At 46.5% G+C, this 19,392-nt stretch overlaps 1 protein-coding gene across 2 annotated transcripts in view; it reads right to left on the bottom strand.

Moving 5' to 3' along the window:
- The window catches only part of Slc2a9 (solute carrier family 2 member 9), a 163,199-nt gene that overhangs the window by 90,065 nt on the left and 53,742 nt on the right, over positions 1-19,392 (bottom strand). For both annotated transcript variants that reach the window (XM_047567065.1, XM_047567064.1), the window contains one exon: positions 18,626-18,771. In XM_047567065.1, the coding sequence (XP_047423021.1) occupies positions 18,626-18,771 (146 nt within the window). The remainder of the gene's footprint in view (positions 1-18,625; positions 18,772-19,392) is intronic.

The raw sequence follows: 19,392 nt of genomic DNA, 5'->3' as shown, positions 1-19,392 counted from the left end.
AGAATAAAGACATTTTTAGATGTGAGATGTCTCAAAAGCAGTTTCCTTCCTACGAAAGTACTAGAGGATAATTATTCAGCAAAATGAAGAAATAAACCTAGAGGAGGAAAATGCAAGGTCCAGGAAATAAAGGATCCTGCTCAGGAATCAAATGCAAAGAACCCAGGAGGACCATTCTAGACCAGGATCAGAAATTAACCACTTAGATTAAGGAAGGAATAGTTCAGAGGACTGAGGCATGAAAACAGAGTTGCTAGAATGTCTGTGATATTTCTGAGCATTTTGTGAATTTATTATTAGCTATTTACTATTAGAATATTTGGAAAAGATTAATTATAGGTACAGAAAAAACCTTATGCAAATGAGCAAATAACAACAAAGAAATGATTAACTCTAGGAAAAACATAAAGTTGTATAAGAAGGAAAAATACTCAGTACATACTCATAATAATACAAATGTCAACCAGTAAGTTAATAAAATTGGGTTAAACTTGCATTGGCAGGACGAGCAAGGGGAGGGATATTGGTGAAGAATGCTAAGATCTCAACTACTGTAGTAGGTCATTAGTGGACAATATCAAAAGCAATGCATCCAGAAGTAGTGTCATAACTGATTATTTTTAAGTATAGGGAAATTATTTTTTTTTTAAAAGAAAACAGGTAAAAGTGTTGTAAGGGTACCCCTGGAAGGCACTTGAGGGGATGGATAATGACCTTCCACTCTCCACCAGCTTTTTATTGTATTGGATGTTTTGAACCATTTCTGTCTATTTTTTTGACTATACCAATTGAAATTTTAAGACAAATATGAAATTGAAATATGAATAATTTATAGGGAATGCTACTCTGGAGTTCATGCACCTCCTTGAGGTTTGTTCTAGTTGGAGAAACCCAGCTACATACAGCCAGGTTGAGGAACCCGAGTGTCCTGGCTCTCAGGAGGGCTGAGTCACATCCTGGGTCTGAATGGCAGCTAGGTGGGTGCTTGGGGTTGAGGAGAGGACTTCTTCCCATTCATTGTCCAGTTCCAACACCAAGCCTGCTGGGCAGGGACCAAGGCTAACTGGGTGCTTTTCTCCCTCAGTTCTCAAAGCATGGGAAGGCGCTGAATCAGTGGCTGCTGTTTACCAAGCTCAGAGTCAAGGAGGTTACGTGTGAGAAGAGTCTAATGGTCCCAACACATTAGGACTTGGAATCTGCCAAAAGCAACATCTGCCTCACCCAGTTACGAAAGTGAAAGCACAGGGTTTGGATTGCATCTCCCCAGGTCCCTGAGTCTCCCTAGGTGACTCAGATGCCACTCAAACTGCGCAGGTTGGCCCCTCCTCCTGGAAGGCCAGCTCCCCATCGTGGCCCGTGTGCCCTCCAGCCTACTCATCTAGTGCTCAAGTCGGGGGCAATCTCCGTGAGCCCACGCCATGCCACACCAAGGAGTATCTGGACAAGAGCAGCCAGGACCTTAGGGAAGTCGGAGGGAGCGAGAAGACAGCGCCTCCTAGCGCAGCACCGCGCAAAGGCCCGGCCGCATCTGTGCGCACTCAAGGAGGGAAGGTGGCCTCGGTGGGGCTGGGCTTCCCATCTCCATTTTCAGAAGGGCGGTGACAATCACGCTCTTTTCCGCTGCTCTTGGACCTTTCTTGAAGGCTGAGTGATGCGGATTGGGAGGGTGTGGAGAGAGGTGATTCCAGGTGGCGGGGTGGCGCAGACGTTCTGGGATGGTGGGACAGCAGGGCAGGTTTAGGAGGGTGCAGGTGGCTCAGGATGCAGAGCTGAGAACCGGCCAGAACCGAGTTCCGGGCCCTCTGAACGCCAGCCTGCGGAATCTGGGCTTCGTCCAGGGGATGCAGGGGACAGAGAGGCGCCTGTGACCGCGGCGCGCAGACTTCATAATGGCTGCACTAACTCCGTGGAGCAAGGCCATTGTCACCACTTTGCAAACACAGAGAACTAACAACTCGCCCAAGCCTCCAACTTCCAAGCCGGAGCCGGTCCTTTGCGGGGTGGAGCGCCGCCCCCAGAGTGCATGATGGGAAGCGGGCGGGACCGGTGGCGTGGGGACGTGGAGGCCCCAGGCGGGCAGGGTGTGACTCAGCTCATCTCCTCTCCGGTCCCTGCCGCCTGGGCACCTTGACTGAACCGCTCTTGGCTTCCAAACGTGTCCAGCGCTCTCGATCCTTTTGGTTGCTTTTTACCGACCTTTCCCTCCACCCAGAACTCCGCTGTTATTCCACTTGGCTCAGTAGTTGTCCCCACAACGGCAAGGTCGATGCCACCTTCTCCAGAATGGTTTCCATGCCCTCCTCTGCTGTGTTTCGATGCCCTCCTCCTGGGCTCTCCCTTGGCCTAGGGGCCACATCACCCCGGGCCTCTGCGGCTTGAGCGAACACCTGGCTCTCTGGCAGCAAGTGCCTTGCAGGTGGGGGCTTTGCCTTAGAGTGCCGGTGGGGTCCGGGCACTGTGGGTGGTCAGTGCAGTGAACCCTATGGAAGGAACTCATCATATGCTATGGCTGGAGGAGGCAGAGGACAGACCAGGCCACCTGCAGTGGTTCTGAAGCTGAGCAAGGAGGTCTGAATTTAGGGGTACATGGTGGGGAAGGAGCGGGGAGGACACACAAGACTGCAGAGCCTCGGAGGGTGAGTGGCAGGGCCAGCTGGAAGCAGGAAGCAGGAGGAGCCAGGTTTCAGGGTCACTGCTGGGGAAGAGCTGGGGTCTCTCCCCAGGGAGCTGCCTGGCCACACCCACGCTGCCCCCAGGGCTCCCCACCTCCCACATGGCCACACTGTGTCCCCTAGAGCCTCCTTTGCCACCCTGCCTCCTTCCTGCTCCGTCTGTTTCGGGATTCGTTAACCTCTGCCCTCCACTAAGATGTAAGGCCAGGCAGGGCTGGGGTCTATCTGCCTGTTTTGTTCACTCCTGGATAGAGCCTAGATCCGTGCCAGGCACACAGAAGGTGCTCAGTAAATGCTTGTTTAATGAATATATGAGTTACAAATGGACAAACTTGTATGTGTCACAGGCTGGGGCTCATGACCATAGCAGACAGTAGAGGGCACGGGATCCCAGGCCAGATTCCGACCTAACGCCTCTCCCACGCCTGCAAGGTCTGGAAGCCTGGGCTCCCTTGTCCTACCAAGTACTTCCCACAAAGTGCAGTCCTGGGCTCTCTGTGGTTATAGACAGGGTGATTGTGAGCAAGGTCTGGGCGAGACTGGCTGAACCCCGGCTTCTGGTGTCTGTGAGCATGTGGCCTGGGGCCGGTTCTGCATCTCCTGGGGGAGCCAGTTTGCCCATCTGCAAAATGGGCACGATGCCAGAATGGCGCCTGTAGGATGGCTGTGCCCTGTGGGGATCACACGCACGAGGCAGGGCTGGCCAAGGAGCTGGCGCAGACCCTGACGGGAAGCAAGCCCTCCGGAGACTTCCATCCGGGAGCGCCTGGCCCCGCCCTCGGTGCAGAGGTCAGGAGAGGCGGACTGGATGTTCCTGCCCTCGAGGAGAGGAGATCATGCGGCGATCACGCACCTGGACTGTCGATGGCAGGCACCATGCAGGTCGCGCCAGGTGCTGAGGGTGGTCTGCTAGGCTTGGTGTCCCCAGAACTCCGGTGCTAATGCAGGAGTGCTCAGAGGAGAACAACTGGGTTCTGGAGCTGTAACCCAATCAGTCCGTTTTAGTTGAGTGGACGGACCGGTGGTAACTGCAGGCAGGCGGGCGTGACTGGAAGGCCACATCTCCCTGTGCTCCCCTCCCTCTCTGTCCCTCACCTTCCTGCTTCCTGCGCTGAGCAGCTTCCCTCTGCTGCTGCCCTCAGCCTTGGCGCTCCACCTCCAGCCCGAAGCAATGGAACAGGCTGACCAAGGACTGAAACCCCGAAACCAAGAACCAAAGTCAATTCTTCCTCCTCTGAGTTGCTCCTGTCAGGTACTGAGGTCATAGAGACGCAGAGTGACTGACCCGTGGTCCCAGGTCACTGACCACCCTGGACAAGGTTTCCCCCAGGTCTCCGTCTTCTCACCTGCGAATCAGGATTGACAGTAGGCCTTCCCTCCCAGGCAGAGGTGAGCGGTAGCTGAGCCAGAGGGAAGAAGGCCGGGCTTGCTTCAGTGCAAGCGCTTTGAAGGTTAATCCTCCCACTTGGCCCACTTCCTGTTTCCCTCAGCTGGCGTCACCCTGTTCTGCAGATGACAGGCGTTTGGAGGAGCCAGGTGACTTGTGCAAGACGCAGTCAGGCACATCAAGGACGGGTGGACTGGGCGCCCAGCTGGGCGGGTGCCTTGGTCCTCTGCCTGTTGCACAGGTCCCCCTGCCTAGGGGCTGGGGACAGCAGGAGACGGCACATCAGGGTGCCCAGTCAGCAGCCAGGAAGCAGCAGGGCTCAGGCAACTGTTTCCAAGACAGAGTGGCCACCATGTGGTGCAGGGGACAGGGCTGGCTCAGGGGCCAGAGACAGAGGGTGCAGGCCTCCTCGGCAGCTGTGCAGCTGGCCCCCAGAGTCCCTTCCTTCAGTCCCCCCTTGAGGCCACCTACTCAAAGGGCAGCTGAGCCAATCGTTTCCCTTGAGGCTGCCTCACAGACAACACAGCAAAGTTCAGACAAGCTTCAAAGGCTTTCTTTAAAATCCCAGCTGACACAACTTCAAGAGCTATTAAACCCATCTCTGCTTCTCTCCTGCCTTCCTTGCTTGCAGACAGAGACAGCAGCTGAAGTGACCAAGGGGCTGAAGTGCCCTGCCCCCGGAGGTATCGGCACAGCATTAGCCATCAGATCACAGGCTCAGGCAGGCCTCCCTTGACCCACATGAGCTGGAGGTCAGGAGAGGTGACTTGCCCAAGTCTTAGGACTCTGAGCACTTGGTGGCCTGAGCTTTGACCAAGCCCATCTCTGCAGGTAGGCATAGGGATCCTGCTGTGTTCTCAGAAGTGAAGAAACTTTAGCAAATTCACAGGCCAGGCCAGGTGCCGTGGCACATGCCTATAATCCTGGTGACTTGGGAGTCTGAGGCAGGAGGATTGCAGGTTCAAGGTCAGCCTCAGCAACTTAACGAGACCCTGACTCAAAATAAAGAATAAGAAGGACTGGGGATGTGGCTTGGTGGTAAAGTGCCCCTGGGTTCATCCCATGAGTCAGGGTCTTCATTATTTCAAGGTCAAGGGAAATGTGTGTATGCCCCCTCCCCCCCCCATTGAGAGGGCAGCTCATGGCTGCAGACCCTGAATTGGCTGGAAGACGAGACCTCTGACTTTCCTGATGAACCGGGGGCGGAGGTCTCATTCCCTGGTCAGAATGGCAGGTGAGTGGGGACTTGATTAGGAGGCAGAGGAGCCTCGTCTGGGGAAGACTGGGGTGGCAGCAGCTAATTCTGGTGGCTGGCAGGAGAGGAGCTATCTCCAGAGGAGCCCCTCTTTCTGGGCCTTGAAGGGCAACAAAAGTCAGAAGAGCAGGAGCCCAGGAGGGACCATGAGCCAGGCGGGCTTCTTCCACCTTCCATGAGCATAAGCATCACCCCAGGGAGTCTGATGAGAACACAGATTTCTGGGAACCACCCCTAAAGTTTCAGGCCTGGTGCGGGGTGAGAAGTTCAGGTTACAAAACCCAGGTGATTCCAAGGCCACGTCCCTGGCTTAACTGTCCTGTGAGAGAGGGTAGGGGAGGCAAGAAGTACACAGGAGTGACTGGCCACAGTGGCCTGGCACATCACCCCCTGGGAATTCCCTTGTCCCAGGGAGATGGCGATGAATGTGGACTGAATGTGGACAGGAGACATCGCTATTGTTCTAACAAAACCGTTGCTGAGGGTTTATTAAAGCCAAGGTCGGAGGCGCCTGTGTAAACGAAATGGTTTGCAATCGCTTGTGTCTTCTGGATTTCAGAGATCTGACTCAGGGGGATGGGGCTGGGTGGGGACAGAATCTGCCCCCTCTAGAAGTGCAGGCCCAGGGAGCAGCCTGGAGACCTGTGCGCTGGGGAGACATCCTGCTGCAGCCGAGGCCTCTTTGAGACACCAGCCCTGACGCCCAACAGGTGGCAGCACTTTTGCCCAGGAGAGCATTGGCTTGGGCTGACTGTGCCCAAAAGAGAAGATTCAGAACCGGGAACGTCATTAAAGGAATCTGGACTCTGAAGTGGCCTTGGGAATGCAAGGGGGGGCACTCTTGTCCCATTTCCCTCCAAGGGAATTCTTAGCATGACTGCTCCCTGCCTGTCTGAATGTTTACTCCAGCCACAGAAAGCCCCTGCGTCAAGCCACAAATGAGATGCTTTATCTCCAAGAGCAGGGCGGGACTGCCCAGGTCAGCTGTCCCTAGGCGAGAAGACTGCCCTGTGGCTGGGGCTGGAAACGGCTTTCACCTGGATGAGCATGTTTCTGGTATTCTTGACAAAAGTCAAAAGTTCTTTTCTTCCTGGGCAATTAGGTCTGGAGAGTTCTAAGTTGAAAAACTTACAGAAAACCAGTGCCTCACGTCCTCATCCACATGAGACAAACGAAACCAAACAGGATTGTTTCGCCTGACATCCTATCCATGGCCCTAACTGCCGGGCTGCCCGTCTAGCTCCCCAAAAGTCAGGGCCTTGGCCCAGTACAAGAAAATTGTGGGCTTCAAAGTCAAGAAACTGTTTCCACTGCCACCCTGGTGCTGACACTGAGTAAGTATTAAACCTCCGAGTCTGAGCTTTCCATCTGTAAAACAGAAATTAGCAATACATATTTCTCCTAGGTATTGCTACTTGAACGAAATGAAATGATGCCAACATTCATTCTGCACCAGCTCCAGGTACTGTTCCAAGGACTGGATGCGCATTTTTTTTTTTTAAATCTTATAGAATCCCCACTAAAGAGGTATCACCATTAATCAATCCCGTGGTTTAGGCAAGGAAACAGGCCCAGAGAAGCTTAGCAACTTATTGGAAGTCCCACAGTGAGCAGTGGGAAGGCGGAGATGCAGAGCCAGGGTGTCGGGAGCAGATGCAACGCGGGTGGCCCTGGGCCTTCCCGCTGGGCTTTGCTCTTCAGGGACAGAACCACACGACGTCAGCCCTTTTAATCGCATGGGAAACACTTCAGGTCTGAGATGCTTTGTATTTGGTAGACTGACAATAAGGACTGTGCTGAAACCATGGTCTTGTAATGGCGGGTCTGTGTTTTACCATGTGCCAGAAAGAGCTCCCACCCTCAGGCAAACGGGAAGTGGGTACCAAAGTCGATCAGCAACCGAATTCCCTTCATCTGTTACCAAAAGGAGGAGCTTAGGGATTACCGTCTCTTTAGGGAGAAAAACCAAAATGAAACTGGGTGACGATGACAGAATGGCAGGTGCGAAGTCGAGGACACTGTTCTGGAGGTGGAATCGCAATGACGACGCAGGAAACTCACTCAGAATGTGGCCTGTCCCAATGTCTGGACTAGTGAAAACAGGTGTTTAAAAATGCACGAACAGCGGTGACGAAGCAGAAGTCAATAAAACTGGAAAGCATGAAAATGGACGTTTCAAAGCATTTGTTTTTTCAAGAAACGAAATTGGAGGTAAGCCTTTGGAAATTTTATGTCAAGAGAAGAGAAAAATCACATCAAATTAAATCAAGAAAAAAGACAGAAATTAAAATAGAAATAGACATTAAAATTCACATAGCTGTGTGCTAACACATTTCAGAATTTCAGTGAAATATGTGATTCTATTGAAAAGATAGGAAGTAACAAAATTGACTAAAATATAATAAAAAAGAAAAACAAATAGATTGTTAATTAAGGAAAAAACTGATAAAGATCTTCGAAGAACTTCTCTACAGCCTGAGACAGTTTTCTGAGGTAGGTCTTTTGATTCTTTAATTAGCAACTGATGTTGTATATTCTGTCCTAGACTCAATAAAAGATGGAAAGAGATCCGAGTATGGGTTAAACATTAAAAACTCTACAAATCGCATCCACATGTAAGCAAATGAATTCTAAAGAAGATATTAATGAGCCAAATTTGACAACATATAAAAAGAAGAGTCGGGTTGGGGATGTAGTTCAGTGGTAGAAGCTTGCCTAGCACCTGCCAGTCCTAGGTTCCAACTCCAGCACTGCAAAGAGAAACAGGAGTCGACTATGACCAGAAGATTCCAGGAGGGTAAGGACAGGGTCATGAAAGGCACTTTGATGATATAACACCCAGTAATTAGTTGCCAGATAACAAAAAAGCATTAATAGTTTAATAAATATCAGAAGCAGTGTTACTCCTTGCTGATGGTCAATAAGAACTAAGTTCATTATCAATTTCAAATAAAAAATGATCACAATATATATTGCCAATAAATCAGGAAAAAATGCTAACAATGCTAATCATCATCAATATTTTCCTAGGCAATGGGATGAGACCTGCCTATCAGTAAGGAGAAATGAGATGAGTAAGTATTGAAAGGAGGAGAAAAATGATCCCTCTTTGAAGATGCTCCTCAGCAATCATTCATTGGACTTAGCTAGGGAAGCAAGCACAGGGAACTCCAGATTCATGTACACCAATCAGTGGCTTTCCCACAGTTTGTTAATAACCAGTTAGAAAAAAATGATGAAAAAGGAAATCCTGCTTATCTTGGCCAAAAGGTGGAAAAGCAATGTACTTACTGTATATAACAACAATGTACTGTAATTCCGAAAAGCTAGAAGACAGAATTTTGAAAATTTCTACCAATAAAGAAATGATAAATTAAAAAAAAAAAAGAAAATCCCAACAGCAGCAACAGAATAGAGAACATCTTAAGAGAATTACAGTTTATATTTTCTTAGTTAAAATAGCAGCAGCAGCCAGGCACCATGGAGCATGCCTGTAATCCCAGTGACTTGGGAGGCTGAGGCAGGAGGATCACAAATTCAAGGCCAGTCTCAGCAACTAAGTGAGGCCATAAGTAACTTAACGAGAACCAGAACCTGACTCAAAATAAAAACTTTTTGTAAAGGGCTGGGGATGTATCTAAGTGGTTAAGTGCCCCTGGATTCCATCTCTAGACAGAAAAAAATAAAATATACAGCAGCAACAATGACAGGGCCCTCATGATTCACCTTCCCGAAGCCCCACCTCTGAACACTGCTAATGGGGAGCAAGCCTTCAATGTGGAACCTTTGGGGACAGCCCAGATCCAAACCATAACACTAAGAATCTATTGTTGAGACCCCGATGATGCTGTCCACCCCAGAAGAGATCTTCCTAATTTCCTGGAAACTGTGAATTTTAACTTAGAGGACAGAAGGAATTCTGTAGCGAAGGCTCTGGAGAAACTGTGCTGGGTACCCACGTGGAGCCTACATGCAATCTCAAATGTCCTTATAAACTTACTTAAGGCTCGTACGCTTATCTTCCTTTCTTCTCCAGACAAGAAGAGAAAGGCAGAGGGAATTTGACTGTAGATGGAAGGGGAGAGGAGAGCGTGACCCCCAGACAGAGACAACAAGAATGCCAGCAGCCCAGAAGCTGGAAGAGGCAAAGATGGATTGTCTCCTGGAGCCTCCAGAGGGAGCGAGGCCTGGCAGACACCTTGACTTCTGCCCAGAAACTGAATTTGAACTTCTGGCCCCCGAGAATGTGCGAGATTCATTTTCTGTCTCCGTGTAGTCATTTGTTAGAGCACCAACAGGAAATGAAATAAGGAATTCCAATATTTCTAGTAAGCAAAGAAATACAAAATAGTTTCATAACATGATGCTGTTTTTTGCTATGAAATAGTTACTTAAATGCTTATGAATGACAGGTGTGGCAAGCTGCGTGCTCTTGCCCTGTCGGAGGGATGGTGATTGAAGCAATCTCTTGAGAAGATTTAACAATATGTATAAAAGTCCTAAATAAGTGTATATTGTTTGACCTGTTATTTCCATTTCTTGGTCAATAAACCACGTGAAGAGTTAAAAATTTAAATAATAATGAGATCCAAGGTGGTGGACAAGAGGGAGGCTGTATTCCTTGTCCTCCGAGACTCAGGATTCAAGCAGAAGAAATTCTGCAAGGCAGTTGTTGCTCCCACCGATACCCCATTTATCCCCTGTGATAGCCGACCCTCTGCCAGCATATTGCCTGCCCTTTGAGTGCAGATCGCTGACTGACCACTGCCTATCATCTGCCATTTGCCCATTTGCCTGTCTCTTGCCTACCCATCACCTGCCTTTCACATCCTGTACTTTCTCTCTGAAACCATCCTTTACTTCGAAGATCAATCTAAGTATGCATTTTCTAAACTTCTCTGACATTTCTTCTAGTGTGTTGTCAATTGATTCTCTTGTTGGAACATCTTGGTTTGTTTGAGGCACTTTGTTCCCTTATTTCCCAGATTTGAAGATGAAATAAAAACCTTCCATGATAAACAAAAGTTAAAAGAATTCGCAACTAGAAACTCTGTACTATAGAACATTTTCAGCAAAATATTGCATGAGGAGGAAATGAAAACCAGCAAAGGGAGGAACTACATTAAAGGAAAGGTCAATCAAGGGAGAAACTAAGTCAAGTTAAAAACCAAAATAAACCAAAATGACCAGGAATACAAATCATATCTCAATAATAACTCTGAATGTTAAGGCCTAAACTCATCAATCAAAAGACATAGACTGACAGATTGGATTAAAAAAAGAGACCCAATAATATGTTGTCTTCAAGAGACTCACCTCCCAGGAAAAGACATCCATAGACTGAAGAAAGGTCAGGAAAAAACTTTTCACTCACCTGGACTGTGTAAACAAGCAGGGGTTTCCGTCCTCATATCAGACAGAGTGGATTTCAAATCAAAGTTAGTCAGAGGGACAAAGAAGGACATTTCATATTAAGTATGAATCATACATCAACAAGACATAGCAATCATAATTATTTATGCCCCAAACAATGGAGCATCTATGTTCATCAAACAAACCCTTCTCAATTTCAAGAATCAACTAGACCACAATACAATAATACTGAGTGACTTTAACACACCTCTCTCACCACTGGATAGATCCTCCAAACAAAAACATAAGAAAGAAACTATAGAACTGAATAATACAATCAATAATTTAGACTTAACAGACATACATAGAATATTTCATCCATCAATGAACAAATGCACTTTCTTCTCAGCAGCACAGGGATCCTTCTCTAAAATAGACCATATCTTATACCACAGAGCAACTCAGCAAATACAAAAAAAGTAGCTATAATACCCTGCATTCCAACAGATCAAAATGGAATGAAATTAGAAATTAACAATAGAATAAAAAGTAGAAGCTACTCTAACAACTGGAGACTAAATAATATACTATTGAATGATGAATGAATAGAGAAGAAATCAGGGATGAAATAAAAAAGTACTTAGAGGTAAGTAAGAACACTGAAAAAACATAGCAAAATCTCTGCAACGCTATGAAGGCAGTGCTGAGAGAAAAGTTCATTGCATTGAGCTCTTTCCTTAAAAGAACAAAAAGTCAACAAATAAATGACCTAACATTACATCTCAAAGCCCTAGAAAAAGAAGGACAAATCAACACCAAAAGCAGCAGAAGACAGGAAATAAATAAAATCAGAGCTGAAATCAATGACATTGAAACAAAAGAAACAACTTAAAAAATTGACAAAACAAAAAGTTTGTTCTTTGAAAAAATAAATAAAATTGATAAACCCTTAGCCACACTAACAAAGAGAAAGAGAGCAAACACTCAGAATTACTAAAATTTGTGATGAAAAAGGAAATATCAAGATGGACTCTATTGAAATACAGAAGATAATTAGAAACTATTTTGAAAATTTATACTCAAATAAAATAGAAAATCTTGAAGACATTGACAAATTTCTAGAGATATATGCTCTACCCAAACTGAAGCAGGAGGAGATAAACAATTTAAAGCAATGAAATAGAAGACACCATCAAAAGCTACAAATCAAAAAAACCCAGGACCAGACAGATTCTCAGCCAAGTTCTACCAGACCTTGAAAGAAGAACCAACACCAATATTCCTCAAATTTTTTATTCCATGAAATAGAAAAGAGGGGAACCCCTCCAAACTCATTCTATGAAGTTAGTGTCATTCTGATAACCACCAGACAAAGACACATCAAGGAAAAAAACTTCAGATCATAAATGCATGAACATAAATGCAAAAATTCTCAATAAAATTCTGGCAAATCACATACAAAACATATTAAGAAGGTAGTGCACCATGATCAAGTGGGGTTCATCCCAGGGATGCAAGGTTGGTGCAACATACAGAAATCAATAAACAAATTCATCATATCAATAGGCTTAAAGACAAGAATTACATCATTATCTCAATAGATGCAGAAAAAGCATTTGACAAAATATAGCACCTCTTCATGTTCAAAACACTAAAAAAACTAGGGATAGTAGGAACTTACCTCAACATTGTGAAAGCACTCTATGTTAAGTTCAAGGCCAACATCATTCTAAATGGAGAAAAATTGAAAGCCTTCCCTCTAAAAACTGGAACAAGACAGGGATGCTCTCTTTCACCACTTTTCTTCAACGTAGTCCTGGAAACTCTAACCAGAGCAATTAGAAGAAAGAAATTAAAGGCATACAAATGGGTAAAGAAGAACTCAGATTATCACTATTTGTCAACGACATGATTCTATATTTAGAATATCCAAAAAATTCCACCAGAAAATTTCTAGAACTCATAAATGAATTCAGCAAAATAGCAGGATATAAAGTCAATACCCATAAATTATATGCATTTCTATACATAAGTGATGAATTCACTGAAAGAGAAATTGGGAAAACTACCCCATTTACAATAGCCCTAACAAAAATAAAATACTTGGGAATCAATCTAACAAAAGAGGTGAAAGACCTCTACAATGAGAATTACAGGACACTAAAGAAATAAATTTAAAAAGACCTTAGAAGATGGAAAGATCTCCCTTGTTCTTAGATAGGCAGAATTAATTTTGTCAAAATGGTCATACTACCAAAAGTGTTATACAGATTCAGTGCAATTCCTATTAAAATCCCAATGACATTCTTCACAAACTAGAAAAAGCAATCACTACATTTATTTGGGAAAATAAGAGACCCAGAATAGCCAAGACAATCCTTAGCAAGAAAAGTGATTCAGGAGGCATCACAATGGCAGATCTTAAACTATACTATAGGGTAATAGTAACTAAAACAGCATGGTATTGGCACCAAAATAGACATGTAGATCAATGGTACAGAATAGAAGACACAGAAACAAACCTGTATACATTGGAGAAAAGATAGCCTATTCAACAAATGATGCACAAAAATCAACTCAAAGTGGATCAAAGACTTAGGCACTAGAACAGAGGCCCCGTGCCTAATAGAAGAAAAAGTAGGCCCAGTGTCGGCTTAGGACCTGACTTCCTTAACAAGACTCCTAAAGCACAAGAAGTAAAATTAAGAATCAATAAATGGGATGGATTCAAACTAGAAAACTTCTTCTTGGCAAAGGGAATTATCAATAATGTGAAAAGAGAGCCTACAGATTGGGAAAAAATCTTTACCACATGCACCTTAGATAGAACACTAATTTCCAGGATATATAAAGAACTCAAAAAACTTAACACCAAAAAAAACCCAATCGATGAATGGTCTAAGGAACTGAACAGACACTTCATAGAAGAAGAAGAAATACAATCAATCAACAAACATGAAAAAATATTCATCATCTCTTGCAATTAGAGAAATGCAAATCAAAACTGCTCTAAGATTTCATCTCACTCTAGTCAGAATGGCAATTATCAAGAATACAAGTAATAATAAGTATTGGCGAGGATGTGGGGAAAAAAGTACACTCATACTTTGTTGGTGGGATAGCAGATTGGTGCAACCACTATGGAAAGCAGTGTGGAGATTCCTCAGAAAACTTGGAATGGAACCACCCTTTGACTCAGCTATCCCACTCCTCGGTTTATACCCAAAGGACTTAAAACCAGCATAATATAGCGATGTAGCCACATCAGTGTTTATAGCAGCTCAACTCACAATAGCTAAACTGTGGAACTAACCTAGATGCCCTTCAATAGATGAATGGATAAAGAAACTGCAGTATATATACACAATGGAATATTACTCAGCCTTAAAGAAGAATGAAATTATGGCACTTGCAGGTAAATGGATGGAACTGGAGAATATCATGCTAAGTGAAATAAGCCAATCCCAAAATCCTAAGGCTGAATGTTTTCTCTGATAAGTGGATGCTGTTCCATAGTGGAAGGTGGGTAGGGAAGAATGAAGGAAATTTGAATTGTACAGAGGGGAGTGAGGGTGGGGGCAGTGAAGATGGGAAGGATGGTAGAATGAGACACATTATTACCCTATATACATGTATGATTACACTAGTGGTGTGACTCAGCACCATGTACAGTCAGAGGAATGAAAAACTATGCTCCATTTGTGTACAATGTGTCAAAATGCATTCTACTGTCATGTATAACCAATTAGAACAAATGATAAAAAACTTAGTCCTAAAAAAATTTAAGTAATGATTTATGTAGACAAGTATTCATCCCCAATTGGCCAATTTAGTCTTTCAATAATAAACACTGGAAACAATCCAAATGTCCATCAAATAAAAGAACAATAGGACAAGTTACAATACCACACAAAATAGAATGTTTTACAATTATTAAAATTTTCATGACAAAGAGTTATAATCAGCATACAAAAAGTTAGAAATGGAATGAGTCAGATTGTGTCTGTGTATGTGTGTATGTGAGATTATATAAAAAATAACAAAAACAAATTTTAAGAACTGTTAAGATGATCATCCAGAGATGGTGAGGTGTAAAAATTTCAATGTTTTCTTTTTCCAAATTCTTCCACATTGTGTACTGTGGGTGTGGATTCATCCTAGTCATAAAAACCAAACCTGTGGTGGAATTTCAAGTCACCTTGCTTCCTTTTTATAATACCAGGAATTGAACCCAGGGGTGCTTAACCACAGAGCCACATCCCCAGGTCTTTTTTATATTTTATTTAGAGACAGGGTCTCCTTGAGTTGCTGGCCTGGCTTTGAACTTGCGATCCTCCTATCTCAGCCTCCTGAGCTGTGGGGATGAGAGGCATGTACCAGGTCCAGCCTTTTTTATAATCTCTAAGTGCCCTGAAATAAGCACAGACTCTTCTACAGAGGAACAACAGGGCCGAGTTGGGTGTGACGTGCATGCAGCAGCCATTGGCTCTGAACTTCTCCTTGCCTTTCCTGCCTGGCACCATGACCGGGTGGACGTCCCCAGCACACGTCATTCCTCGCCCCATGCTGCTCCCCTCTCTCACAGGTCTGCCTACGACGTCTATAAGTTCCTTTATCTTCATCTTTGCAAGAGAAAGAGCTAATTGTTATGTTTTTAAAAATATCCCTTGGAAGCACAAAGCACCACGTACGTGTTCATCCGCCACCTGTCCTATGATGCATCAGCAGGTTCTGACTCCAGCCAGGCCCACCCTGCGTTGGCTCCTGCCTTCTGGGGACCCCTTCTGAGCACCACCTCACCGCGCTTCCTGCAGCCTTCAAGTTTCAAAGCAGCTCCTGCGTGGAAGCACAGCTTTTCTCTCTTAAGATTTTTTCCGAAGTTTAGCTGCCTCAGTGTTTGAAGGTAAATGACAAACATGATTAAAATAGAGGTGAAATTCTGCACTTGGTGAGGTAACTGAGGATCTCACTTGGCTGGAACATTGTAAGTCCCCAAAGAGATGAATGAAAAATTTCCACTTGATGTTTCTGCCCGGACACAGGAAACCCAATGTCCACCTTCTGAGAGCATGAAATAAACAAACAAAAAAGGCGTTTACTGGGTTGTTCACACTCCCTCCTCACCAGAGCCAAGACCACTGGAAAATCCAATCTGACGAGAAGAGACAGCCTGCGGGGACCAGGGACCTCTCAGTGTGAGGCTTCTCCGCCGGTCAAGGTTGGGGGCGGCATGGGTGGCTGTGCCCAGGCCAGCATCCTGCCGATGAGCCCCGGCGTTCCAGGAAAGCCCCGCCCTGGGAATCAGGGACCTGGGTCCAGCTCTGCCTTCCCATCGCTCTGTGACTCCGGCCATTCATGTTAGTGAACTTGTCCTCTTGACCCTGGCAAAGCTGCTCCTGCCCCTCCAGGGCCTCCATCTTGTGTCTGGCCCCACTGTTCTACCCGGCAGAGGGGCCAGACATGGGGACACTGTCCTTGACTTCTCTCCAGGGCATCCAGCCCATCACCACTAACCTCACTCACCGGCCCACCTCTCTATCCTCGTGGCCACTGCTCTAAGCCTGGTTCCTGGGCTCATGGATGACCCGGGCAAGCCCTCTGGTCTTGGCTGAGAGCCAATCTCATTTTTAAGCACGCTCATCTTCTCCTTCTGAGAAGAAGGCCACTGGGAGTCGGATGGGGTTGTGTCCAAGCGGTACATTGCTGTGGACAGCATGAGTATGTTCACGATCCACGATGGGGAGCCACTTCCCATGCACGTATGGAACAATCTAAAATTCACATAGAACCCCAAAGACCTGACCAGCCAAAGCAATTCTGAGGGAAAAAAGTTGGAGACATCACAATTCCCGATTTAAAATTATATTACACAGTTGTAGTACTCCAAGGAGCATAAAAACAGACACACGTCAATGGAACACAACAGAGAATCCAGACACAGACTCCAACAAATATATAGAAAATTAAATGTTGACAAGCACACCAAAAAGATGAAATAGGAAAGGGCTGTCTCTTCAATAAATGGTGCGGGGAAAACTGAATATCCACATGCAAAGAAAGAAAAAAAAAATGAAATTGGACCCTTTTATTACACACAAAAATCAACTCAAAATGGATAAAAGACCTAGACATAGACTTGAAATGGGGCTACATCAAACTAGAAACTTCTACCCAGCAAAGGAAGCAACCAGTAAAATGAAATGGCAACCTGTGGGTTAATATCAAAATATATTAAAAATTCACATAACTCAATGGCAGAAAAACAAATAACCAGATTTAGAAAATGGGAAAGAACCTGGATAATCATTTGTTCAAAGAAGACACAACAATGACCATGGGTAGATGGGAAGACGGATAACCGCACTGGTGGTCAGGGAAATGCCAGTCAAAACCACACAAGCTAGTACCTGCCAGCTGCTAGGACGGCTCTCATCAAGACCGCTAAGTGCTGGCCAGCCCGCGTGGGAAGGGAGATTGGTGCAACCATCGTGGAAAATGGCCCGGAGGCTCCTCCAGACCTTAGAAACAGAACTACCACGTGATCACGCAGTCATTCTGCGACTACGAAGGAGGCAGAGCCACCACATCAGGCAGCCCCGCCAGCACCTCTGCACTAGCGTTCACACATCGGCACGGCGTGCTCTGCTACAGGGACAAGCTGCAGAAGCAACACAAGTCACAGGAGAGGCCCCAGTCCAGCGTGTTTCGAGGACGCACCAAGCTGTCACCGTGTGCCAGGATACTTCCCGAGGAAGCCATGCCGAGCAAGGCACAGGGATTTGGGACTTGTGATCCTGCCTGCTCTCGAGGAGTCGCAGGGCAGGGCGACCGTGCTGCACATGCGCTTGTTAACGCGAGCCTCTGCTACCCGCCGCCTCCTGCTAGAATTCAGCGTGCAGGGCCGGGCTGGGCACTACTGGGACACGTGCTGGACTCGTGCTGAGCTCTCACCATCGCCAGCGGTTTGACCCCGCCTTCCCTCACCTTCATCCAATTCTCAGGCAGCAAGTCCTGAGGACCCTGCTCCTCCATGGTTTTCAACCACGCGTTCCCCATCCCCCAGGCCCCAGACTACCCCAACCCAGGCCCAGCAGTAGCGGCCTCCTGCAGGGCCTCCCTCATCCCCACTCGCCCTTCCCTCCACCGGAGCCCCTTTCTAGCATGGATCTGGCCATGTCCTCTCCTGCTCCAGGGCCACCTGGGGCTCCCTATTCCCCTGTTGAAGCTGGCTGGGCTCAGTGAGCAGGTCCCTCCTCTCCTCAGCCCCCCAGTCGTCTGAATTCTTTCCAGAGGGCTCTGTCCCATTTGGGGATCTTTTCTCTTATTACCTTCTTCCAGAAAGTCTTCTTCCCCACCCCTGCCCTACCACCTGCTCACCCTGGGGGGCCCACTTTTGAGGACCTCCTCTGGGAAGTTGGAGTTCACCCCACCCACTCTGACCTGGATGAGCATTTCTCTTTGCTGAGACCACACTGCAAGTGTATTGTTGAACTGGGATTCTAATCCAGTCTCCTGTTCCCCAAACAGCAAGCCACACCAGAAGATTGAAAGATTACTTACTTAGGGAAAAAAAGATGCAAGAGTGAGATAAAGTTAACTAGCATCTTGGAAGGATGCCCCAAATATATTAAATGAAAACAGCAAGTTGCAAAGCAATGTGTATGGCATGAGTCCGTGGAACAAACCACAACAAGCCTGGAGGTTTATGAAGCACAGAAAAGACCCACAAGACCAACTGAGCTGCTGGCGACCGTCACTGGGTAGGTGGATCTGAACATTCTGTGACGTTTGAATTTGTTGAATTTGTGTTCTTTATGTCCTAAAAAAGGTGAAGGGCAGTGCACAGCAACTTCTCTCCAACAACAAGTAAATAACAAGGGGCTGCATCTCCTGGGAATGGGCTCCTGCCCCAAGGGAGAGGAAGCAGGCGGGGCTGGCCAGGTGGGTGGCCACACTCACCTTTCCCAGCAGCTCAGGCAGGCCCAGCAGCTGCCCTGTGAGCACTCCGACGCAGATGAAGATGGCCGTCACCTGCCCCAGAGAGCCGCGGATCTCCTGGGGTGAGATCTCGGTGAGGTACATGGGGAGCACGCTGAGGGAGATGCCTGAAGAGGAAGCATGCAGCTGTGAGGACGCGGTGCTCCCTGAGGGGAGCTCTGGTCCCAGCCCCTCGCTGGCCTCTGCTTTGCTCTTGACAGTAGATGACCTCGGAGCCAAAGCATCACTCCTAGCGCGCTGGTCAGATGGTAAGGCTTCCTCAGGCATTTGGTTTACCCCGTAGGGTGTGGAGGGAGGGGCCTTTCATGGGAGAGGATACAGCTGATGGTGGTGGTGGTGTTAATGGTGAAGATGATGGTGGTTGGTGGTGTTGGTGGGGGTGATGGTGGGGATGGAGGTGATGATGATGGTGGTGGTGATGATGGTGGTGTTAATGGTAAAGATGATGATGGTGGTGGTAGTGGTGGAGATGATGATGGTGGTGGTATTGTTGGTGATGTTCGATAGTGGTGGTGATGATGGTGGTGGTGGTGGTGGTGGTGATGATGGTGGTGGAGGGGATGGCGATGGTGGTGGTGGTAATAATGGTAACAATAATCAGCACATATAGTGCTTACCAAGTAGTAAGGATCCTATTCATCTCTCTACATATGTTAACTTCTTTGCTTTTCCTATAACCTTACAAAGTGAATATACTATTATCTACATTGTAAAGATGAGGAAACTGA

The sequence above is a fragment of the Sciurus carolinensis genome, chromosome 10, assembly GCF_902686445.1.
Source record: "Sciurus carolinensis chromosome 10, mSciCar1.2, whole genome shotgun sequence".
NCBI classification, from domain to species: domain Eukaryota; kingdom Metazoa; phylum Chordata; class Mammalia; order Rodentia; family Sciuridae; genus Sciurus; species Sciurus carolinensis.
Note: the sequence above shows the minus strand (reverse complement) of the source record. Positions and strands in the feature narration are given on the sequence as shown.